The 26,118-nt window shown below is 44.6% G+C and overlaps 1 protein-coding gene across 1 annotated transcript in view; it reads right to left on the reverse strand.

The window, feature by feature from the left end:
- Nucleotides 1-13,285: 13,285 nt before the first annotated feature.
- The window catches only part of LOC111965892 (ecto-NOX disulfide-thiol exchanger 2-like), a 95,472-nt gene continuing 82,639 nt past the window's right edge, over nucleotides 13,286-26,118 (reverse strand). Inside the window, exons 12-15 of the mRNA XM_070444257.1 lie at nucleotides 20,648-20,704; nucleotides 19,322-19,430; nucleotides 16,843-16,928; nucleotides 13,286-14,340 (exon numbers count right to left, since the gene is read on the reverse strand). Of these exons, the coding sequence (XP_070300358.1) occupies nucleotides 14,209-14,340; nucleotides 16,843-16,928; nucleotides 19,322-19,430; nucleotides 20,648-20,704 (384 nt within the window). The 3' untranslated portion in view covers nucleotides 13,286-14,208. The remainder of the gene's footprint in view (nucleotides 14,341-16,842; nucleotides 16,929-19,321; nucleotides 19,431-20,647; nucleotides 20,705-26,118) is intronic.

Raw genomic sequence — 26,118 nt, forward strand, 5'->3', positions numbered from 1 at the left:
CAATAGTTTGGCAGATGTTTCAATAAATCAGAAGTGGTCTAAAGTCAAATTAAGGCCATGCTTATCTTTAGAGTGAGTAATGCTCTATGCATTGGAAGAGATCTGCAGACCTCAGGCAAATTAATGGGAAATATAAAGCACCAACTGGATTTGGAGTGTATCCCTTTAAGACTCGCTTTGTCCGTCCACAGCTCAGGAGCAGTGTCAGGCTGGAGCAAATGAAGGCCTCATGCTGCTCTGGTGCACTTCACACGAGGAAGAAATCATTTAATTCTCCTGCAAGACAGAGCAGGCGAGCTACACCAGCAATTTGACAGCATGCTCAGTGGTGGCCTTCAGAATGGTGTCGACTTCCAATCAGCAACTCTAAGCTGATTATCTCTATGCTAGAAATTCATAAAGTCAGAGATCCAAGCCTGGCAACCCAACTCATAATTGGGCCCTTACATGACCTGAATAATAACAAATGTAAATTTGACGACCCAAATAACAATGAATGTAAATGTTACGGCTGGATAAGTTACAATCCTATTAGCTTGCAATTGGGATTCTTCTTCTTTACCAAGAGGCGCTGAAATCCCTGGGCCATCTTTGGGGAGCATGGCTTACAACTTGACTATCAATCAGCCCTAATAACAATACATCTAATCTATACAGCACTTTGATTACACTTCTCAAATGCCTACTGAGGATTTCTTTTTAATATTACATACAATAAAAACAACAAATATTTAGAATCAAGGCAGATAAAATAGCAATAGTGGGTTTGGTGCAAATACGTATTAGATTGGGACTAGGACTATGAAAAACAGAAGTGAGTTTTAATCCATTCATGGTTTTAAATACAAGCATTTTGAGGATTTTGAAGCCGATCCTGTAGTTAACCGGTAGCCAGTGGATTTTGGCCAGGATCGGGGTCATGTGGTTTGACGTCTTGGTCCTGGTCAGGACTCTGGCAGCACTGCTAGTTGGATTAATTGGAGCATTGAGGGACAGAGAAGGATCAAACTTGACTCCAACGTTAGAGATGACCGGGAGCCTGGCCACTGACTGTAGGGCAGTTTCCTGCATTGGTGACCAGTTTGGGTGTCCCAATAAGCATAGCCCCAATCTTGCTACTGTTCAAATGGAGAAAGTTCTCTTTCATCCATGTCCTCTAGGCAGCTGCTGAGATTTGCTAGGGCAGAGATGGTGTCCGGTTTGGTGTTAATGTAAACCTGGGTATCGTTAGCGTAGCAGTGGAAGTTGATGTTATAATTGGAGGATTTGGCCGAGAAGGAGCATGTCAATTCAAAACAGGATAGGCCCCAGCACTGACCCCTGTGGGACACCGCATGTGACTGCAGACTCCTCCATTCTGGACTCTCCAATAGTGATGTATTGCATCCAATTGGAGAGGTAGGAGAACCAGTTCAGAGCTGTTCCAGAGACAGCAGTGTGCTCTCTGATGCCACAGGAGACAATAAGGGGTCAGTCATGTGTTCAGTGGGAGCTCCCGGGCCTATGGCTGTCACTGTTGATTTTGTCTTAGCTTATCTCTCAGACTCTACAGCAAAGGATGAAAACCCATTTGAAACGGACTGGGCCGATGCAGAATAAATAGGAATTACACGAAGAACACTTAAATGTATTTACCAGTTTTCATAGGGGTAGTCTTATAATGAAGAGTGATCGATGTCCGACTCAATCGTTTTGGTAATGACGACCATAGTAAAATCAGCATGATACCTGTGATACAGTATGTGTTGTTTTTTTAACTACTGTGGTTGTTTTTTACTCAAGTCATGGGAACAATATTAGCATGCTTTTACACACCACATTCAAAACATCTAAGTGACTTTCGGATGATTTGGACAACTTGAATGGGATTTGTGCTACAAATGCTAAAATGTTAGCATGTGGAATCAGTACCAGGGAAAATAAAACAAAGCATGGACTGCTGTCATACAGTACCTTGTCTATAGACCGATAACAGGGTAAGTAACCCAATGCGTCAATTTTGTAATTTGGGTGATCTATCCCTTTAAACTTATTTCAATGCATTGACTGTAAATAGCCCCTGTGCCCCAGAACGCCAAGGTAACCTGTCTAAATGACTATCGCCACTTAGCACTCATCTGTCGCCATGAAATGCTTTGAAAGGCTGGTCATGGCTCACATCAACACCATAATCCCAGACACCCTGGACCCACTCCAAATCCCATACCTCCCCAATGGATCCACAGATCACGCTCTCTCTATTGCCCTCTCCCATCTGGACAAGAGGAACACCTATGTGAAAATGCCTTTAACTGACTACAGTTCAGTGTTCAACTCCATAGTGCACTCCAAGCTCATCACTAAGCTAAGGACCCAGGTACTGAACACCTCCTTCTGCAACTGGATCCTGGACTTTTGACGGGCCGCCTCCAGGTGATGAGGATAGGTAACAGCACATCCGCCATGTTGAACCTCAACACGGGGGCCCCTCAAGGGTGCGTGCTTTGTTCCCTCCTCCACTCCCCCCGTTCACCAATGACTGCGTGGCCGTGCACGGATCCAACACCATTAAGTTTGCTGACGACATGATGGTGGTAGGCCTGATTGATCACTGATGACAATGAGACAGGTCAATTTGGTAATGTGGTGCCAGGAAGACAACCTCTCCATCAACGTCAGCAAGACAAAGGAGCTGATCATGGACTACAGGAAACGGAGGGCCGAGCATGCCCGCATTCACATCAACGGGGCGGTAGTGGAGCGGGTCGAGAGAAGTTCCTCGTGTCCACATCACTAAGGATCTATCATGGTCCACACACACAGTAACACAGTCGTGAAGAGGGCACGACAACATCTCTTCCCCCTCAGGAGGCTGAAAAGATTTGTCATGGGCCCTCAGATACTCAAAAAGTTCTACAGCTGCATCATTGAGAGCATCTTGACTGATCATGCTGCATCACCGCTTGGTATGGCAAATGCTTGGCATCCTACCGTAAGGCGCACAGAGGGTACAGCGTACGGCCCAGTACATCACTGGGGCCGAGCTCCCTGCCATCCAGGACCAACACACCAGGCAGTGTCAGAGGAAGGCCCTAAAAATTGTCAAAGACTCCAGCCACCCTAGTCATAGACTGTTCTCTCTGCTACCACACGGCAAGCGGTAACGATGCACCAAGTCTGGAACCAACAGGACCCTGAACAGCTTCTATAGTTAATTAAATAGTGAACCAAATATCTACCTGCATATACCTTTTGACTCGTCACATGCACTACTGATACTGTTTTAACTATCCTGTTGCCTAGTCACTATTCCTGGTTAAATGTACATATTTACCTCATACACCTGCACATGGACTCGGTACTGGTACCCCGTGTATAGAGCCAAGTTATCATTACTCATTGTGTATTTATTACACTGCTCCAAAAAATAAAGGGAACACTTAAACAACACAATGTAACTCCAAGTCAATCACACTTCTGTGAAATCAAACTGTCCACTTAGGAAGCAACACTGATTGACAATAAATTTCACATGCTGTTGTGCAAATGGAATAGATAACAGGTGGAAATTATAGGCAATTAGCAAGACACCCCCAATAAAGGAGTGGTTCTGCAGGTGGTGACCACAGACCACTTCTCAGTTCCTATGCTTCCTGGCTGATGTTTTGGTCACTTTTGAATGCTGGCGGTGCTTTCACTCTAGTGGTAGCATGAGACGGAGTCTACAACCCACACAAGTGGCTCAGGTAGTGCAGCTCATCCAGGATGGCATATCAATGCGAGCTGTGGCAAGAAGGTTTGCTGTGTCTGTCAGCGTAGTGTCCAGAGCATGGAGGCGCTACCAGGAGACAGGCCAGTACATCAGGAGACGTGGAGGAGGCCGTAGGAGGGCAACAACCCAGCAGCAGGACCGCTACCTCCGCCTTTGTGCAAGGAGGAGCAGGAGGAGCACTGCCAGAGCCCTGCAAAATGACCTCCAGCAGGCCACAAATGTGCATGTGTCTGCTCAAACGGTCAGAAACAGACTCCATGAGGGTGGTATGAGGGCCCGACGTCCACAGGTGGGGGTTGTGCTTACAGCCCAACACCGTGCAGGACGTTTGGCATTTGCCAGAGAACACCAAGATTGGCAAATTCGCCACTGGCGCCCTGTGCTCTTCACAGATGAAAGCAGGTTCACACTGAGCACATGTGACAGACGTGACAGAGTCTGGAGACGCCGTGGAGAACGTTCTGCTGCCTGCAACATCCTCCAGCATGACCGGTTTGGCGGTGGGTCAGTCATGGTGTGGGGTGGCATTTCTTTGGGGGGCCGCACAGCCCTCCATGTGCTCGCCAGAGGTAGCCTGACTGCCATTAGYTACCGAGATGAGATCCTCAGACCCCTTGTGAGACCATATGCCGTTGCGGTTGGCCTTGGGTTCCTCCTAATCCAAGACAATGCTAGACCTCATGTGGCTGGAGTGTGTCAGCAGTTCCTGCAAGAGGAAGGCATTGATGCTATGGCCCGCCCGTTCCCCAGACCTGAATCCAATTGAGCACATCTGGGACATCATGTCTCGCTCCATCCACCAACGCCACGTTGCACCACAGACTGTCCAGGAGTTGGCGGATGCTTTAGTCCAGGTCTGGGAGGAGATCCCTCAGGAGACCATCCGCCACCTCATCAGGAGCATGCCCAGGCGTTGTAGGGAGGTCATACAGGCACGTGGAGGCCACACACACTACTGAGCCTCATTTTGACTTGTTTTAAGGACATTACATCAAAGTTGGATCAGCCTGTAGTGTGGTTTTCCACTTTAATTTTGAGTGTGACTCCAAATCCAGACCTCCATGGGTTGATAAATTTGATTTCCATTGATAATTTTTGTGTGATTTTGTTGTCAGCACATTCAACTATGTAAAGAAAAAAGTACTTAATAAGAATATTTCATTCATTCAGATCTAGGATGTGTTATTTTGGTGTTCCCTTTATTTTTTTGAGCAGTGTATTATTATTGTGTTATTGCTTTCCTATTATTTCTCAATGATCTGTCTCTCTGCATTGTTGGGAAGGTCCCCGTAAGTAAGCATTACAACCTGTTGGTTACAAAGCATGTGACAAATAACATTTGATTTTAGTCTCTCCGGATAAGAACGTCTGTAAATMACTAAAATGTATAATTAGCACAATCATGTTGTATGACCATATAAAGTAAACTGGGGGTGTTCTACAGTGTGGCTTTCTGCAGATCACTGTCTGAAAGAATGAGAAATGCAACGCCCTCTATAATTTATTTCACCCTCAGAATCACTCAGGAACTTACAATTCACTCAGGCAATTAATTTATTTGAAATTTCTATGTACAATTTTGGTTTGGAGCTTGTTTGTGAGAGAAAGACAATATGGCTCAGCTTTCAGAGAAAACCGTCTCCCGAAGAACAGCATCTAAAATCTGATGGGGAAATAATTATACAAAAATAAATATGACAAATCCTTTCGGAGCAGAAAAATTACACCTGTACAAACAATCAGTTTCCTCTTCTTTCTGCGAAAGGTCATGCAATCTAATGGACGTGAAGAGCAGGCATCGTTCATTAGGTGCAGTACTACATGATGCCATCTCTCTGGCATCAGGGGCTGGAACCATCAGGCTGGCATTTCAAATCAAACATTTTAGGAGCAGATCAGGATGGTCATTACACTGTTTAATGGGCCAGAAAAAATAACACCTTTCTCCCTGGGAGTTAAATATGAACTACACTGTCAGCACACACTGTGATAGGATTTGAGACAGATTCTCACTCCATGGGTACATCTCAATAGTCTAAGTAGCTTCCTCTACCAACTCCTTTCCTTCAATAGGACATTCTACCTATTCTATGTTTTCAGTTCAGTGCAGATAAAAAAAGCAACTTTAGACAATTGACATGCACCCTTTACCCAAGCTTGTAGCCTACACTCTATTCTGTGCCAGCTAAGAAAGCACAGCAGCCAAAAACCTGTCAGTCATTCAAAGTCTGGAGGTGTTAATAATTATTTAACTGAATATAAATAATTAAAGGAACTCTTTGTACATAGCACAGCTTGGCTCCTCTCTCCCACTAATATCCTCAAAGAAAGAGAAATCTCTTTAGTTCGAGCTTTAATATTCAATAGTCTGCCATTTCTAAGATGCCATTCCAAGTGCCCACAGGGCAAGAGTTTCTGGAGCGGTGCTTCCTGTCTCAGCACTGGCTCTTGGGGAACACTGCTTTTAAAGCCCCTTTCTACCATACATAAATGAATGAGCTCGGTTCAGGGTTTATTGAGACATGAGTCCGCGTGAGCTGCTCCCTAATGCTGTGGCCATATACCAGCTGCCACAGCAAATCACCAGCATCACATTAGCTGTGGAATCCATTATACCGTTATGTAGCTGCGTTTCTGGCCCATAGGGGGAGCTATTGACTCACCCACTCTTATTAAGGAGGACTTGTGAGGGCTTTTCAATGTGTTATTGGAATTCTATATTGTATAGCACTTAACTTTGTGTTCAGCTTCGTTTCCATTTTGTGTTCAGTAGAGTCACTGGCAGCTTCTGTTTCCATTTTGTGTTCAGTAGGGTCTAGGGTTGTTGCGGTGACCATATTACCGCCACACCAGCAGATGCACAAGTCATGACCGCAGTCAAATGCCACGTGACCGTTTAGTTACGTAATTAGGCTTCTCCAAGCTCTGATGCTGCTGATGGTCATTAGTAGCCTACCAAACTTGCTAACTGCCTGGTACTCAGCACTCTATTGTCCCTCAACTCTTTGACATCAATGCAAACGTAATCAGAAATCAATTCAAACACTAAATGAGAGCCCATTAGCTCATGTTACGCAACAATTCTATAGGCTATAAAATGAGAAAACAGAGTTTTGGTGGGCTCTTAAAAAGAGGAACATCCCATCAGCTTTCTATAGGCTAGGCCTATTATATTTTTTTCTTAACTTTCCTAATATTAAGCATATTGCTTCACTTTACAACAGGAGTATAGCCTAGCGGGCTAGCATGACAATTAACCACAGGGTTATTTAAGTGTATAGGTGTTCAGAGAGGTACATGATAATGGTCCATTCTAAATCAAAACTAATTTCACACATATATCATTGAGTATATGTAAAGACAAGATTAAATCAAGAAAAGGTTGATGGGTGACAATATAAGCCTATCACTTGTGAATGACATATCACTTGTGAATGATGCCCAGCTGGTCTGCAGTAAGGCAAGAAACGCCGTATGCCTTTCCCCCCCAATTTTTTCAAATCATAGGCATACATACCTCATAGGCCTATATGTTTTGTTAAGGTTTGTATCACAACTAAAGTGGCCAAATAACTTCTTAAAATTAAGAACATTAATCCGCTTTACAACCGGTGTAGAGCCTAACTGGCGTGAGTTTGGAGAAGATCATTTTCACCATAGAAATMCACCTTTATAATAAAAGCATTACATGCATAATCACATTTGTGGTCACTTTTGAGAATGGTGTTTTCCTGCTAATTGTTTCATTTTGGAACATTTGCGCTTATATCCTACTGCCGCGCGCACATTGCTGCGCTTATAATGTGAATTAATAGCCTAATAGTTCATCAACATTTTAAGCTAAACCTTCTCATTTGTTGCATCAGCTTCATTGCTTTTAAAATGTTTTTTGATGTGAGTGGTTGTATTAATTTGGGATCTATCGCATCCCACAACTTTCTCAGACTATGTTTCGGAATATTTATTTCTCGCACAGAAGGACAAGTTGATCATAGAATAGGTCAACTTTTGTACTATGGGGGATAGTAGATTGATGGGGGATAGTAGGCTAGTGCTTTTGCTGTTCATTACTCATCTTGTTGGCTGACGAAAAGTACATGTGGAAAGTTCTTCTAACATCTTCAATATGTGCCTTGGAATTCGATAAGGACGTGCTCAGTTGCGTCCACCATCAATCAAATGTATTTATAAGGCCCTTTTTACATCAGCCGATGTCACAAAGTGCTATACAGAAACCCAGCCTAAAACCCCAAACAATGTAGCTGTAGAAGCACGGTGGCTAGGAAAAACTCCCTAGAAAGGCAGGAACCTAGGAAGAAACCAGGCTCTGAGGGGTGGCCAGTCCTCTTCTGGCTGTGCCGGGTGGCGATAACAGTACATGGCCAAGATGTTCAAACGTTCAGATGACCAGCAGGGTTAAATAATAATAATCACAGTGGTTGTAGAGGTCAGCACCTCAGGGGTAAATGTCAGTTGGCTTTTAATAGCCGAGCATTCAGAGTTAGAGACAGCAGGTGTGGTAGAGAGAGAGAGTCAAAGACAGCAGGTCCGGGACAAGGTAGCACGTCCGGTGAACAGGTCAGGTTTCCATAGCCGCAGGCAGAACAGTTGAAACTGTCTTCACTTGTAGCCTACTTCGGAGCTGAGATAGATGTCTGTGAGAAGAACCCGATCACGTGACAGGCATTGGCTAATAAGAATTGAGATATCTGAGCGAGCCATGTGAGGTGTTTCGGAACACGCAGCCGGGAGAAGGGAATTATAATTATTTTCAGCACAAAGGCACAAAGGCCACTAGCTGCAAAAGGCATGGATTTTTTTTAGGGGACATTACGCCCACACTTGGTGGATGCCACCGGGAAATTCGAGGCATTATCAAGTTCTTGTCAAACTGATGAAGTGTGTGCAGCCTGTGCAAGAAACAAAGCAGAGCTCATGCCTTTCATGAGACTTTTTTCAAATCATCATTAGAGTCGCATCATGCTGCCTTAGAATGTATTAAAAATAAAAACATGTGTTGCATAAATAACTCATAGCAGGACCTGTTTAACCGCTCAACACAGAATAGCTGCATCTGCGCACTCCCTCAGAAATCTTGAAAACATTATATTTTATTCAGCTATGTTTAATTGTATTCTTCATACTATAAAATAATGCCATGGAATTCTAAGTAAATCTTGTCTGCTAAATGAACTAGTGTAGCCCACCGCCATATGGCATAGCCAGATCAGGGCCTGACATAAGGATGAGTATGCTATTCTGTTCTTCTGAAATAGGTCTAAAAAAAACAAAGAAAATGTAGTCTGTCTAAAATAAATAATGAATTTATTGTGATGTGTAGGCTATATTAAATGGATTTAGACTTTTTAAAATGTAGGTTTTCCAAAGGTCTGCATCAGTGGGTTGTAGGCTGTGTGTGGAAGCCAGGAGATGCTACAGTAAAAGTGTTTATGTTAATTAACCGCCAATTACCGTGAGACCGGCAGTTATTTGCCTGACAATCACCGGCTGACAAAATTTCATGACCACCACAGCCCTAGTAGGGTCCGTCTCCACTTTGTGTTCAGTAGGGCCACTGGCAGCTTCCGTCTCCACTTTGTGTTCAGTAGGGCCACTGGCAGCTTCCGTCTCCACTTTGTGTTTCAGTAGGCCACTGGCAGCTTCCGTCTCCACCTTTGTGTATCAGGAGGGCCACTGGCAGCTTCCGTCTCCACTTTGTGTTCAGTAGGGCCACTGGCAGCTTCCGTCTCCACTTTGTGTTCAGTAGGGCCACTGGCAGCTTACGTCTCTGAGTTGTTTCCTATACAGAAGGATTTTGTTAGGGGTCATGGGGAAGGATGGAGCCATGCTCTCTTTTTTCAGAAGTACCATCACTTTCATACCTATATACACACACGTAGGCCCATAAGCTGCAACCAAAGATATGCAAACACATGCACACAAGCGCCCAGCATCTTCTCACCTGTGTAGTCAATGGAGACCATGTTTATAATTAACTGGATCTCGATGGCGTCAGGAAGTGATTTAAAGACTGCAGTAATTACAATTCTCTCAAGCACCATGATACCACCCAAAATAACCTTGCTATCGTCTCAAATCCAATTACTCCTTTTTTAAACTCTTTACTTCTGGGTATTCATAGTTTGACACTACTGCCCTTCCTACTTACAGCCTCTGAGATACAAACTCTCCACTGGTGCCCTTCCTACTTACAGCCTCTGAGATACAAACTCTCCACTGGTGCCCTTCCTATACAGCCTCTGAGATAACAAACTCTCCACTGGTGCCCTTCCTACTTAAAGCCTCTGAGATACAAACTCTCCACTGGTGCCCTTCCTAATTAAAGCCTCAGATACAAACTCTCCACTGGTGCCCTTCCTACTTAAAGCCTCAGATACAAACTCTCCACTGGTGCCCTTCCTAATTAAAGCCTCAGATACAAACTCTCCACTGGTGCCCTTCCTAATTACAGCCTCAGATACAAACTCTCCACTGGTGCCCTTCCTAATTAAAGCCTCAGATACAGGCTCTCCACTTGTACCCTTCCTAATTAAAGCCTCAGATACAAACTCTCCACTGGTGCCCTTCCTACTTACAGCCTCTGAGATACAAACTCTCCACTTGTACCCTTCCCACTTACCGCCTTTGAGATGCAGGCTCCTATTTTTTGTTCTTCCAAACAACTTGAGCAGAATGAGGGCAGATGCTCAAGGACATCCTCCGAACATCTTCTGTAGATTCATCTTCCAAATAGGGGAAATGTGCGCATCGGCTTTCGCTGGCACGGTGAATCACACCCTTGAATAGCTTTCGCTTGAATTTTGAATCCACCTTGGATTGAATTAATGAGGAACTCTCCCCGGTGCGGCGATGGGAAGACAACACCAAATGGAAAAAATCCACCGGGGACTGCGGGCCGATTTAATTAGGCTGTGTTTACATCCTTTGTGTGACGCACTGAAAACTTCACATGCCAAAAAACTCTCAAGTCTGAAGAACAGATGAATTATGAATGACTCCCATCTAACTCTACAGAGGCATCAAGTCGATGGGGAGATTGGACTTGACAGAAAGAACACAGCAACTTCAGTGAGGATAGAAACTGGCAGTATGATCATCGGTGCCTGTAGGAGACTAGAGTGAAGAGTCATGCTGTGAAGTGCACTCTCATTTGTCAAATGGGGCTGGCCTGTTATGACAGAGATAAGTGTTTGAAAGGTGGGGGTCCACGTTTTGTTCCCTGGGCCTTTTGGTGAGTCCATGAGAGAATCTGACTCAAAGTATCTAACACTGTGTCTGAATGCCAAACATGAACCATTCCAAGCATGGAAATAACTGTGCATTTAACCAACCTGAAAAGGGAACGTGTTGAAGCAGTTGAGTGTGCGAGCCCAACTTCATTACTAGAACCACCATGCTCTTTGTTGTCAGACAAAACCTAAGTATTAGAAGAGGACTATATACAGTGTATTCGGAAAGTATTCAGACCTTGACTTTTTCCACATTTTGTTACATTACAGCCTTATTCTAAAATCGATTCAATTATTATTTTTCCTCATCAATCTACACACAATACGCCAGTATGACAAAGTCTAAACAAGTTTTTAGAAATCTATTACAAATAAAAAAKCGAATACCTTATTAACATAAGTATTCAGCGCCTTTGCTATGAGACTCGAAATTGAGCTCAGGTGCATCCTGTTTCCATTGATCATCCTTGAAAACTTGCAGTCCAGCCAAACTGAGCAATTGGTAGAGTGGCCAAACGGAAGCTACTCCTCAGTAAAAGGCACATGACAGCCAGCTTGGAGTTTGCCAAAAGGCACCTAAAGACTCTCAGACCATGAGAAACAAGATTCTCTGGTCTGATGAAACCAAGATTGAACTCTTTGGCCTGAATGCCAAGCGTCATGTCTGGAGGAAACCTGGCACCATCCTTACGGTGAAGCATGGTGGTGGCAGCATCATGCTGTGGGGATGTTTTGCAGCGGCAGGGATTGGGAGACTAGTCAGGTTCAAGGCAAAGATGAACGGAGCAAAGTACAGAGAGATCCTTGATGAAAACCTGCTCCGGAGCGCTCACGACTTGGGGCGAAGGTTCACCTTCCAACAGGACAACGACCCTAAGCACACAGCCAAGACAGCGCAGGAGTGGCTTCGGGACAAGTCTCTGAATGTCCTTGAGTGGCCCAGCCAGAGCCCAGACTTGAACTCAATCAAACATCTCTGGAGAGACCTGAAAATAGCTGTGCAGCGATGTTCCCCATCCAACCTGACAGAGCTCGAGAGGATCTGCGGAGAAGAATGGGAGAAACTCCCCAAATCCAGGTGTGCCAAGCTTGTAGTGTCATACCTAAGAAGACTCGAGGCTGTAATCGTTGCCAAAGGTGCTTCAACAAAGTACTTAGTAAAGGGTCTGAATACTTATGGAAATGTGATGTTTTTTTTATTTTTTTTTGACATTTGCAAAAATGTTTTGCTTTGTCATTATGGGTTAGTGTGTGCAGATTGATGAGGGGAAAAAAACGACTTAATCAATTTTAGAATGAGGCTGTAACATAACAAAATGTGGAAAAAGTCAAGGGATACTTTCCGAATGCATTGCAGATCTATATACAATACAGTACACACATCTCCACTCAGCTCTATGGTTCTGCCGTGTGTGTTCTCTCCACTCTCTTCCCCTTTGGACCCCATGTTAATAACACATGCCAAGGCAAATTCATATGTATAGAAGGGAGCCTTGCAGGGGGAAAACCAACTCGATACTTATCATTAATTCAGGAAGGACGGATGGTGTTCTGACAAGCGCGTGGACTTAATGTTTCATACACAAGGCGTTAGGAGATGGCAGAGTCTGATGAAAGCAAATCATGTGTAATAAACCTTCGGTTTCCCCGAGCAACAAGTAAAGAGTACGCCGACAAATTGCCAGACGGAGGCGCATTAGGAACGCTCCAGCAGGCTTTTGGGAAGGACCTCCGGTCCTGGCAGCCAGGATTCAACCTGGAAGGAGGGGAAACTGGAGGGGAGACCAACATCTGTTCTGTTGTAAAACAGCCTTATATACACAACCAGTACATGTACGCATGCTCACCGAGACAGATGCTCACACGCCTCTATAATTAGATAATGATGCTTCATTAAGATGACCCCCGACAGCGTGTTTCAGCTTTGCCTTTGCCCAGGCACAAGAGCACAGGCAATAATGTTATTTTGATGGTTCTAAATGCCCTTAGGTAAGGTTTAATGACAGGCCTTGGGCAGCGCTAAGAGATAACAAAACCAGCATCACAAAAGGTCTCAGGCATCTCTCCAGGCATGGCTGTGCAGGAGCAGTGTGTATGAGAGAGAGAGTGAGAGAGATAGTGTGAGTGTACCTATCATGGGCTCCTCATGTGGCTGGGGACCATCCTTGACTGGATTAGCAGTTTGCTCCACTCATGCTACATACAGCATCTACACACATCATATACAAGCAACCTACCTAAGTGCCAGCGAGCATAACTCTTTTCAATACAACTCTATTCTCAATTCTTCAGATTGCTTTGATTTTTTATTTAAAAATATCATCCAAGCATTTACAGAGTAGGAAAACAAATCAATCTATGCAACTGTTACAGGGATACTTCAGGATTTTGGCAATGAGACCCTTTATCTACATCCCCAGAGTCAGATAAACTTGTGGATACCAGTTTTATATCTCCGAGTCCAGTATGAAGGAAGTTAGCATTGGCTCACAAAACTACCTCTAACTACCTCTAGCTAGCGCAATGACTAGAAGGCTATGGGTATCTGCTAGCATGCTATCTAGCAGATACCCATAGCCTTCCAATCATTGCGCTAGCATCAGTTAGAAAATGCCTTCAAACTGCACGCAGAGACATAAAAATGGTATCCACAAGTTCATCTGACTCTGGTGAAGTAGAGAAAGGGTTTCGTTGCCAAAACCCAGAAGTATCCCTTCAACAGCCTTTACAGAAAATGAAGAAATATATTCATTTTTACTCATAGAATTGTACAAACAAGGAAAGAAAAGAGTGTGAGAGGCCAGAGGGGTTGGAGGTTGACAGTGTTCAGCAGACCCTGATAACCTTCCTGGGTAGTAGTCCTGGCTGAGTGACAGCAGAGTTAACCAATTAGAGGATCTGAGAACGGTCCGACCCGCTCATGTGACGGACAGTCTGAGTTCTATGTTTTTACTTCTGTGTCTTCATAATACAGTCAAGAGTTCTATGCCAGTGTTTCTCAACCTTATTTGTGACAGGGACCAGCAAACTGTTTACATTATAACTAGCACTTAAGAACTGACTAAATCAAGATCAATTAACCATCACAGGGACTGGAGAGCAACAGCCAAGGGACCAGTGCCGGTCCCCATAAAAACAATATCCTCATAAGACCGTCAGATCTCTATGCTGTTTCTCCTGTGATATCCGCTGTGTCTCTGTAATGCTCTATGTGGTCTTGATTCCCTCGAAACCACAGAACTTCCAGCGTTTCTCCAGGCTGGCGCCCACCCCTGTCAGCTCCTGTCTGAAGGTACTGGGCAGCCGACCCAGTAGAGCCCCCACCTGTCCGGTGTTAATCTGAAACACACACACACACTCMATAAATACACAGATTTGATACATACACTGACACACATCCACAGATACAATCACAATACAAACGTAACACACAGATTTGATACACACTCCTACAAACTCAAAGAGCCCCACATCTCAGAAGAACTGATCTGAGTGACAAACGCCAACACAATAATCATCACAAACCCACACCTACATATGCAATCGCATCACATTAGGATATAGCATCACTTTCAAAAGGTGAGATTACACAAACGAACGACAGCAGGAAGCACTGTATCATTGTATACAGAGAAAAAACATTTTGTAAGAAACAGATGGGTAAAACCCTGTCGGTATGTATTAAACACCATATCATGAAGATGTCAATGGTGTATCATCTTTAACAATGTCGTAGTGAATCATGAACACAGTAGATAAGTAGAGAGTAATGTAGTTAGTGGAGAATCCAGCTACGACTGTTGACAAAGCTCTGTGGACTTGTTGTGTGGTGTTACAGAGAAGCAGCGTGGGAACAAACACACCCTCAGACCTTAATGGAAAACCCAAACGGAGAAAAAAGGAATGAGTCAGTGTGTTGATGAGTGGAGAGAGGTTTTAATGAGCTGGTGGTGAGAGTGGTCAAACAATATATAAGAGGGCCTCCTCATGGAGGTAGTAGTAAGAGTAGTCATGTCTGAGGTCCTCCTCATGGAGGTAGCAGTAAGAGTAGTCATGTCTGAGGTCCTCCTCATGGAGAGGGCAGTAAGAGTAGTCATGTCTGAGGGCCTCCTCATGGAGGTAGTAGTAAGAGTAGTCATGTCTGAGGTCCTCCTCATGGAGGTAGCAGTAAGAGTAGTCATGTCTGAGGGCCTCCTCATGGAGGTAGTAGTAAGAGTAGTCATGTCTGAGGTTCTCATCATGGAGGTAGTAGTAAGAGTAGTCATGTCTGTGGGCCTCCTCATGGAGGTAGCAGTAAGAGTAGTCATGTCTGAGGGCCTCCTCATGGAGGTAGCAGTAAGAGTAGTCATGTCTGAGGTCCTCATCATGGAGGTAGCAGTAAGAGTAGTCATGTCTGAGGTCCTCATCATGGAGGTAGCAGTAAGAGTAGTCATGTCTGAGGTCCTCATCATGGAGGTAGTAGTAAAAGTGGCCATATAGTATATCTGAAGGCCTCCTTGCGGAGGTGTCAGTGAGTGTAGTGGTCATATGTGGAGGAGAGAAAAGAACAGAATCAATCTGACAGTCGAGAGCAGAGGAGTGCTGAGAACCCAGAAAGGCCCCTGAGGAGCCCGACATGTGGAGACGGGTGTTTTAGCGAAGTGTCAGAATAAATAAAACCGCTCTGCTTCGTCAGGGAGAGACAGGAAGGATCCAGATGTAACAGGTCTCAGTGTCCAGGGAAATCACACTGGGACACTTCCACAAGAGCACTGGGAGATACAGAGATATCCTATATTCATGTCTATTGTACTGTAGCAATGGGAGATAGAGATATAGCCTATAGAGATATCCTATATTCATGTCTATAGTAATGTAGCTATGGGAGATTCAGAGATATCCTATATTCATGTATATAGTACTGTAGCTAAGGGAGATACAGAGAAATATCCTATATTAATGTCTATGGTAGCTACACCGAGTGGAGAGTGGGACTTGTCTTTTCATTAACGCCAACTCTAACCCGAGCCTCAGCCTTCATGAGGGCCCTGCCTGCACCAGGGGGATCAAATTAGATGAGCAGGATCTGGCTGCATGAGGAAACTCTTGCTGCACGATGGGGCTCTGCTGTCACAAGGGGATGATTCAAATTGCATTAGGGGGAGGCTGCTTGCACCAGGGGGCTCCAACTGCATTGTGGGGCCCTGGCATACATCGGGCCCATATGTCAGCGCAGTAGGGATGCTTAGTCCATGTTTGTGCTGGGTGTGTGGTGCCAGGACGGCTCTATTGCTGAACTGGCTGTGTTGTGTGTGTGTTGTGTGTGTGTTGTGACGGCCCTGAATTTGTCTGAACCGTCTGTGCTTCCCCTTTAACTCCCTATTAAATAGCCAGCATCAGCTGTGCAAAAACAAGGGTTGTGACGGTGGAACGAATGAGGAAGTGTTCAACCCTCGTTTCCCGAAGCTCCTCTACTCCGTTTGTTTTGGTCTATTTATAAAGTGTGCTTTGTAGCCGTGTCTCAGAATAACCAGGATCCACTCATTTCTTCCTTCGAACTACTCATCTCAGTTGGTCTCCACTGTTTCTCCGTGGACTTCGGTGGAGATCTGTTGATGGATTTGACTGGATTGACTGACTACAACGTTTTCCAACCGGTATTTCATTTGTTTTACACCGTGTTGGGTTATGTGTTTGTCCTTTGTATTGGTGTAGACTTGACAGACCAGATGGGACTCATTCCCTCACAAACAAAAGGGAGAAATCAATATTTTCTCTGGTAGGTACGACCTACCTGGCACCCCTACAAACAATAACCTCAAGTCAAAACCATTACAGTGTGTGTGTGTGTGCCAGCAGTACCTTGGTGCCCAGCTGCTGTAGGTAAGAGAAGATGTATTCGATGCTGGCTCCAAACGGGTGGACATGGAGGAACGTAGAGATGATCCCTGAGGAAGGACAAACAMAGACATCAATACAGCTGTCAATCAAACTGGAATACCATATTAACATGTAGTTTAATTCTCTATAACTACAACCCTACAATCATATGTACAAACACCTCAATTCAGTCTGAGTGTTGATTTACCCATCTATCCAAAATGAAAGCCAGCGAGAAGCTCACATTCAAGAGACCACTAGTCAACTCATGCTGTCTGACTGATGAAATGCATCTGGACTCTTCAAGTGTGTGTCTTCCCCAAAGCACTCCCAGCTCTATGGAAGACTCTTGTGTTTGAACAGTCCAGATTAAGGTAAGTGTCTAATGAGGACTTTGACACTGCTTTCTACATTAAAGCTTCTCTGATCAGAGCACCATGGGGCTTCACACACACACCACCAGCATGTTTTTCTCTCTCATCAATTTCAACGATAACATCTGTTATCAGATCATCCACTACTGATAATCCCGAACCCCTGTGTAATAATATATTATAGTACACTAAGGAGTCAGCTCAGAAAACACAGGAAAAAGCAAAGTCCAATTTATATCCCCATATGAATCAGTTGCGTCTTCCTCAGGCATTTTACTGCTTGTTTCTAGCCTTAAAGCATGGCAGAGTTATGCATCGTGACCCCTAGGTTGGAACCCCTGCTCTAGAAGGGATAAAGCAGTTATAGCTAACCTACAGCTAACATATAGCTGACTCTACCTGCTCTAGAAGGGATAAAGCAGTTATAGCTAACCACAGCTAACATATAGCTGACTCTACCTGCTCTAGAAGGATAAAGCAGTTATAGCTAACCTACAGCTAACATATAGCTGACTCTACCTGCTCTAGAAGGGATAAAGCAGTTATAGCTAACCTACAGCTAACATATAGCTGACTCTACCTGCTCTAGAAGGGATAAAGCAGTTATAGCTAACCTACAGCTAACATATAGCTGACTCTACCTGCTCTAGAAGGGATAAAGCAGTTATAGCTAACCTACAGAGCTGACTCTACCTGCTCTAGAAGGGATAAAGCAGTTATAGCTAACCTACAGCTGACTCTACCTGCTCTAGAAGGGATAAAGCAGTTATAGCTAACCTACAGCTGACTCTACCTGCTCTAGAAGGGATAAAGCAGTTATAGCTACTACAGCTAACTACAGCTGACTCTACCTGCTCTAGAAGGATAAAGCAGTTATAGCTAACCTACAGCTAACATATAGCTGACTCTACCTGCTCTAGAAGGGATAAAGCAGTTATAGCTAACCTACAGCTGACTCTACCTGCTCTAGAAGGGATAAAGCAGTTATAGCTAACCTACAGCTAACCTACAGCTGACTCTACCTGCTCTAGAAGGATAAAGCAGTTATAGCTAACCTACAGCTAACCTACAGCTGACTCTACCTGCTCTAGAAGGGATAAAGCAGTTAAAGATGCAGACCTTTCTTTCTTCATGAGTTCACTTAGGAGTCAATGTCCCGTTTTCCCTGTTTGTGTGCTACCTTCAATTAATCTTCAAACAAAACGTCATGTAGAGCGATTCTGGCAGAGAGAACACCCAGAATCCTCACCAGCCATCGCTGCTGAGCGGTCAGAGTGGGCCGGCATGGAGAGAGGGAGCGGAACGCCCCATTGGCTACACAACTACCTCTGAGCCAATCATATGATCATTCTGGCATGACACCACTGTGGGACAGGACAGGTAACTCCCACTAACACACAATAGTGTGCATCTTGCCATCTGGCATAGGCCTACACGTAACTCCACAACTCCTTTCCCTTGTAACTCCACAAGACCTCAATTTCAGAAAATCTTTTTGATCCAGGACCAGCCATTCCCTGTGAAAGTACGCTCCACTGAAATTGAGAATGTGCCAGAAGGCTGTGGTGATTAGAAACAGTAGAGGTGCTGAAGGCCTCAGTCAACCAGCCAATTAAAATGTGTGAACCTGCCCAGAGAACTGGGAATAAACTGGGGAGGAAAACCAGGCTTTCCACAAATAACCTGCTTAATGATTGAGGTTGATGAAAGTTTCTCTAAAAATAACCTGTTTAATTAGCAAAAAGTGAAGCAACAATCAGAGCCTCTCTGCCAGGGTGGACAGCGCAAGGGGAATGTTCTCCTCTGTACGTACGAAGCCCTGCGTGTTGTACGTACCAACACGCAGGGCTTCTCCCTCAGAGTTGACAAGACTTGGGGGAATCTTCTCCTGTACTAATGTTAGGGTAACATAACGTCATACTACTGTTATAAGCCTAGTAACGTTATAGTTATGTTAGGTGAATGTACCCACTAGCTGGGCCTCTCTCTCAGAGTGGACTGGACTGGGGGGGATCTACTCCTCTATAGTTAGGTTAGCACAACATTGTTATAATGTTGAAGGTTATTGTAATTTTAGGTGAACTTACCAACTAGCAAGGCCTCTCTCTCAGAGTAAACAGGACTGGAGGGAATCTTCTCTGGGGGCAGACTCTCCTTCTCCTGACTGCAGGAAACCACTTCTAATGCTGTCGCCTCCTACAGGACAAGAGGAGAAAACACAGACTGGTAGATGACGCCCGCCTGCCCACACACAAGCAATCAGTGCTCAGCAGCCATGATGACGCACCACACAACAACAGACAGATGCTGTGGAAGAAGAGGGGAGTCAAAGGCAGGGAGATCTTTCAGAGAGGAGATGGTAATAGTTCTACCAGAGGGAGGAGGGAGAGAGATGGCAGTGTTAGCGATGCTAATGATGAAGCTGTTGTTTACTGTGGGCCTCTGACAGGCTGGAGGAGGGAGGGTCGGGTATGTGTGTGGGCGCTAGGGTTGCCAACTGTCCCGTATTAGCCGGGATGTCCCTTATAGTGTGCTAAATTGGTTTGTCCCATACAGGACCTCCCTTGTCCTGTATATTCATCCAATCACAGTATAGTGTCAACGCGCCAATTCCTGCAAAATCATTTCTGTTGTTGTTCGGTCGGTTTGGCATATCAAGGAAATATGGATAAACCTGCAAAAAAAGAAAAGCCTGTGCAGCTACAACAATGGGAAGCAAAAAATACATGGGTTAAGCCCGTCAGTGGTGACTCGATGAAATCTTTCTGTACTTTATACCGTTGGGAATTCTCAATTGGCCATGGAGGGGAGAATGACCTAACTCAGCATGCATCCACAGAAATGCACAAGAAGGCCACACTAGCTAAAGGTGCTACTGTAGCAATATCTGTGCATTCTTCGTGACGGCAAGTGAAGCCTCTTTTCCATTTGAAATTATTATTATTATTTTTTGCTGTAAAGGTTCAAATTGTGATTTCTTTGATAATTTATTTTGAGGTTTATTCACATAAGTTTACATAATGATACAGTTTTAGTAAAGCTATAGACTAAATGGAATATAAAAATGTTTTGCCTTTCCAATTGAAAAAGAATATGAATATACACTGTCCCTTATTTGGTAGTGAGAAAGTTGGCAACCCTAGTGGGCGCTGACCTATCGTCACAGTCGTGGTGGCCTTTCTTATTTGGCTTGTCCTCACTATTTTATTCTGTGTGTGTGATGAGACAAGCCCTTGATATCCTAACCCAGTTGTGTCGGGTTGATTTATCCTGCGACAAATAAAGTCCTCCTGCACTGGATTGGTCTGTAATGATCTGTCATGTCACTGGAAGAGGAGAGAAAGTGAGGAACAGAGAAAGAGATACAGGGAGAAGGAGAGGGATTCAGAGGGTCACATCTCTTTTCCACTTACATTGACTTGATCAGCACTCTCCTCGCTCCCTCTGTCATCTCGCGGTGAGGTCTCCAGCTAGAGTCAATTATAAAAATGAGAAAAGCCGTCACTGTCTAACATTCACATTCTTATTTAAACAGACATGCGTGTGGGGCGGCAGGTAGCCTAGCGGTTAAGAGCGTTGGGCCAGTAACCGAAAGGTCGCTGGTTAGAATCTCTGAGCCGACAAGGTGCTCTGTCATGTCACTGGAAGAGAGTGAGGAACAGAGAAAGCGATATGGGGAATAGAGAGGGATGGAGAGGGTCACTCTCTCATCTCTTTTCCACTTACATTGACTTGATCAGCACTCTCCTCGCTCCCTCTGTCATCTATGCGGTGATTGAGCTAACCTAGAAGACGAATTAACCATATAGCTGACTCTACGGTGCACGTGCTATAAGATTCTAAGGGAACTAAGCCGGAGTTGAAGAAGTAGCAGCAGGGAATAAAGGCCTTGATGTTGATATTCATTTTCTATCACGCTGCGACCGAGTGAGGCGAGATAAACAAAGGTTTTTTCCGAGCGAATAGTGAGGTAATCGCTACCAAATGTTAGCCGGTTTTGTATGTACGTGCGGTGGGTGGCTACCACTTTCAATTAATCTTCAGGGAAGGACATGATATACCGTACATGCATGACGGGATTGCGAAGGTTCTGGCGGATTAGAACAAGAGATTGCAGCCTACGATATCACGTCCGGATCGACGAGCCTCGACTGCCGTGTAGCAAGCCGGTCCAGAGTGTGGGTCCCGGAGAGTATTCTAATGGAGCAGAGAGGGAGCCCGGAACCGGGGCCCGGTGTTTTGGGGAGGGGGACGCTGGGGTTAAAAGGGAAGATGACTCATTCATAACACGTCGTGTAGCAGTAGGCATGTATGAGCTGTAGGGCACACTCCATAGTGGAGATGAAAAAATTCTAAAACCTTCTCCTAATTCCGGCTGGAGGGCATGAACACCCAACTCTCGGTTGAGGACATGTTTCACTCCAAATGGTTGTGTTATGTAAAGCACTATCAGAAGAGGGGTAAATGCTCCCACACTCTCAACAATATACATAATACATAGTTGGTAAGGGGCGGGTGGGGGAGCTTTGCTTATTGCACTCTAGATTGGACGAATAATTTGAGGAGACCTCCCCAGCTATTAGATGCTCAGCATATAGGAGTATAAAGCGGTTCACACCATACAATGAGAAACAGGACCGTTCCCGCTCCTTCTGGGGTGTCCGTCTCTCGCGGTGATCAAACGAGGGATAACTTCAAACTGTTCTTGGCTGGATATATTTTAGCCACTAGAAAGGATGTAATATCTATTTTTTTAGTGCGGACCTATAAAAGGTAAAACTCAGAAGCAAAACAATGATGTATAGAACGGAGTCACTAAAATAGTACAATACATCGCAGCCCCACTTCCTCAGTGGATTGAAAGACAAAGTAGCCCTCCCCCCACTCTCTCGCAAAATTAATTGTGTAGCAGAAAACAAATGGTTGAGTGGGTCTAGAGAAGTTAGGCATGTGGTGAGGGGTTATCGCCTAGAATAAAAAAAAAAAGAGTATATAATAGATGGATGGACACCTAGCAAAAGGGCCTTCACGAAGTATTTCTTACCAAAAGTCCAACTAGTCCTGAATCATTTCACATATAATATCGTTTTGGGGTGTTGTGAATGGACCAAAGTCTGTGCGCCTGGCACCGAAGAGAACGCTGATTGGGGAGAGAAGCGTGTTGGGAGTGAGGATAAAGTACCCGCGCCCTTTGTTGCTGTACCGAACTATAATGGGTACCTTGACTCGTTACTTAACTCGAGTCTGAGGGATATATGTGATCTCTTGAGTATAGTAAAAATATGTCCCATTGTAGTCATTTATTTTCTCCTTTCCTGTTTGGCTTAATAAGAAGTTGGATTTTCCTTGTGTCTCTTTGGGCGCATGTTTCGGCATACATAGGATAGGTGTTATATTGAAGTAGTCACGCTGAAATAGTGTGTAATTGAGTGAGGCAATAAGAAAGGTTGTCATTCAGGCGCCCCTTCCAGTCCGTTAATCCCTGCCAAGGTGGACAGTTCCAGCGAAAGGGGGGCGATGTATCGTCCTCCTTCTGTTTAAACCAGATATCAAGCGGAAGGCCCGCTCTGCCCCGTGGGGTGTTTTGTATGTACGTCAGCCCGAGGGACAATACACGGCAAGGGGCCCTTGTTTTCCCTTTCAGTAGTTCTCGCCCGCCTGCAAGAGTGTTTTGAATACAAGCGACTCACTTGTGTTGGGGATCCCTTCCTTGTCCGCACTCCTGTTCAAAGGCCTTTAAACTTGTTAGGCGGATAAAATAAACGTCATGACATCTAAATGGACTCACATATACACACAAGCCTAGTAACGTTATAGTTATGTTAGGTAGAATGTACCCACTAGCTGGGCCTTCTCTTCAGAGTGGACTGGACTGGGGGGATCTACTCCTCTATAGTTAGGTTAGCACAACATTGTTATAATGTTGAAGGTTATTGTAATTTTAGGTGAACTTACCAACTAGCAAGGCCTCTCTCTCAGAGTAAACAGGACTGGAGGGAATCTTCTCTGGGGGCCAAGAACCGCTCTTGCATACTCTCCACCTGAGACACACAACACATCTAGCATGCACAGAAACAACCCACTTTTACACTCGACTTAGTCCGGCCCATCCCTTACAGGAACAAAGGAAGGAACAGAAAACCCAGAGAAAAACTGGGGTAGACACATTAACTATCTCTTTACTAGCGCGGCCACTGAAACACGACACACACACACGCACGACCACATTTTACACACCACCAAACACAACAACACGCACAAAGCCACACAAAACACTCTTACTTCAGACATCTTTTTGGGGGCCACATCTCACACAGCCACGCCAATAGCACACATGGCACAAGCCATACACACACACATCAACACACAGACAAAAGATGGCTGTGGGAAGAGAGCGGTGGAGCTCACACAACCCACATGGACCAAAGGGGGCGGAGGATCTTGTTGTCAGGAGAGGAGATGGTAATAGTATCACCTACCACCATGACGCACTACAAAAGGGAACGAAGGGCATTAACACGAGAAAAGATGGGCCACGTTCGATTTTTAGCGATGCTAATGATGAAGTGTTTTGTTTACTCTGTGGGCCCTCTGGACAGGCTGGAGGAGGGAGGGTCGGGGTTTAATGTTGTTTTTTGGGTGGGGCGCTTAGGGCTATCATGCACCACAACAACCTGTTTTCCCCCCCCGTTTAACCACAATTAGCCGGGATTGTTTCCACCTCCTTTTGAATAAAGTTTTGGGCAGAAGGCGGAGACGAGCACACACCAAGCACTAGAGCGACTTATACACGAAATTGGGTTTTCACCCTCTAACTCATAGTTATTCCACCACCCATACAAGGGAAGCTCCCCCGCCTTTAGGTTCCCCCCCACTGCACACGGGTCAATAACCACAGAATAAACACACTATTCCCCCATCTACCCCAAACTACCGTTAATAGGTTGGGTCCAACCGCTGCCAATTCCTCCAAAATCAATTTCTGTTTGTTGTTTCGGTCCCCGTTTTGGCAATATCAAAGGAACGCAACATAATGGGATAAAACCTGCAAAAAAAAAGAAAAAAGCCCTGGTTGCGGCCCAAAACCCTACAAAATTGGGAAGCAAAAAACTACATGGGTTTTTAAGCCCGCCGCTAAAACCAACGTGGGGTAGGACGCTCGATGAAAATCTTTCTATATCCCCCATGTACTTTATACCGTTTTGGGAAATTCTCTGAATTGGCCATGGGAGTGGGGAGAATGACCTCAAACGTACAGCATGCCATCCACCAGAAATGACAAAAAGGCCACAACTAGCCTTAAAAGGTGCCTCTTGTTAGCCAATATCCTTTTTGTGCCCATTTCCCTTTCGTGAACGGCAAAGGGTGAAGCCCTTTTGCCCATTTGAAATTTAAATTTATTATTTTTTTTTTTTGCTGTAAGGTTCAAATTGTGATTTCGTTTGATAATTTATTTTGAGGTTATTCACATAAGTTTACATAATGATACAGTTTTAGTAAAGCATACTAGACTAAATGGAAATCACATATAAAATGTTTTAGCCTTTCAATTGAACAACAAGAGCTTAGGCACTAAATTCCGGCCATTTGCACACGCTTACATAATAACAGGCCCATCATTTCTTAGTCGGCTGCAGGGGTTGGCCTGGTTGTGTCCATTATTCTTTAAATGTAATATTCTATCTTTTGGTGTGATTGAAATAAGGGCACTGTGTGGGGAAGGATCGCTTGGGAGGATAAAGAGAAGTGGGAGTTTATTGTTCGTCAAATACTCTCCCCCGCTTGAGTGGGCCGTGACCTATCGTACAGTCGTGGTGGCCTTTCTTATTCCGGCTGGGGCAATTGTGTCATCACCTTTTTTATTCCTCTTGGTATAGTCGCATTGCTACTCCCTTAACGTAATTTACGATGGCCACTATTTCGCTGGTCAGAGCCCTAGTGTTCCGCATTATAGTTAAAGAGTAGCGCACTACATTGTTAGACCCCAAGATTGACCTGAACGGCACCTGTCCTAACCTATCCGCTACATAGGTTATTAGTGGTGCTTCGCTACTTTTGAGATACCAGTGCGCAACTATGTACAACTTCAATCTCTCCTATTGTAGTACGGTGCACCTAAATAAGTCCTCCTGGCACTTGGGGATTGTTTGTCTGTAATGATACTGTTCATTGTCATGAGAAAGAGGAGAGAAAGTTGAGGAACAGAGAAAGAGATTACCGGGGAGGAAGGAGAAGGGATTCGCCGAAGGGTTATCCCTTTCTAAGGATCTCAGAACCTTCTATTTTGGAACCCCCATATTTTCCACTCAATGTTATTTTGACTTTGGCAATCACTCTAGAGACCAGGGACAGGACCCTATATGGGAACCCTCCTCGTCTCTGTCCCATCTCATTCCCTTATGTATGCAACTACTCGCGGTGAGTGTACTCCAAGATAGAGGTCAATTATAAAATGAGAAAAGCCGTCACTTTCAGGACCAAGTAGCCCGGTAGGGGCAATTTAGGGGTGTCTAAATCTGCCATTAATACTTCGGAAGGATTTAGCCTTAACCTAAGGATTATATTAAGGAGTATTAAACACAAAAGGGGAGTTGAAAAACACAATGGTCTCCTATGTTTTGATCTAGTTCCAATGAGAGAAGTGATAGCGGGAGGGCTGGTCAATGGACTATTAGGTCTAACCGCTAGCGGTTTCACAGTCCCTTGTATTAATGGGGGAGACAAAAGGAGGATGATTCCAGTTTCAGTTTAATCACAGAACAAGGTCGGCATGGTACATAGAATCTTGACCGTGACAAAGGGAGGTTTGTGGTGCTCTCTGAGGGTGTGTCCAAAGTCACTCGGAGCAGTAGAGTGAGGAAACAGAGAACAGCGATATGGTGGA

The sequence above is a fragment of the Salvelinus sp. IW2-2015 genome, linkage group LG6.2 (genome assembly GCF_002910315.2).
Source record: "Salvelinus sp. IW2-2015 linkage group LG6.2, ASM291031v2, whole genome shotgun sequence".
In the NCBI taxonomy this organism is placed as follows: Eukaryota; Metazoa; Chordata; class Actinopteri; order Salmoniformes; family Salmonidae; genus Salvelinus; species Salvelinus sp. IW2-2015.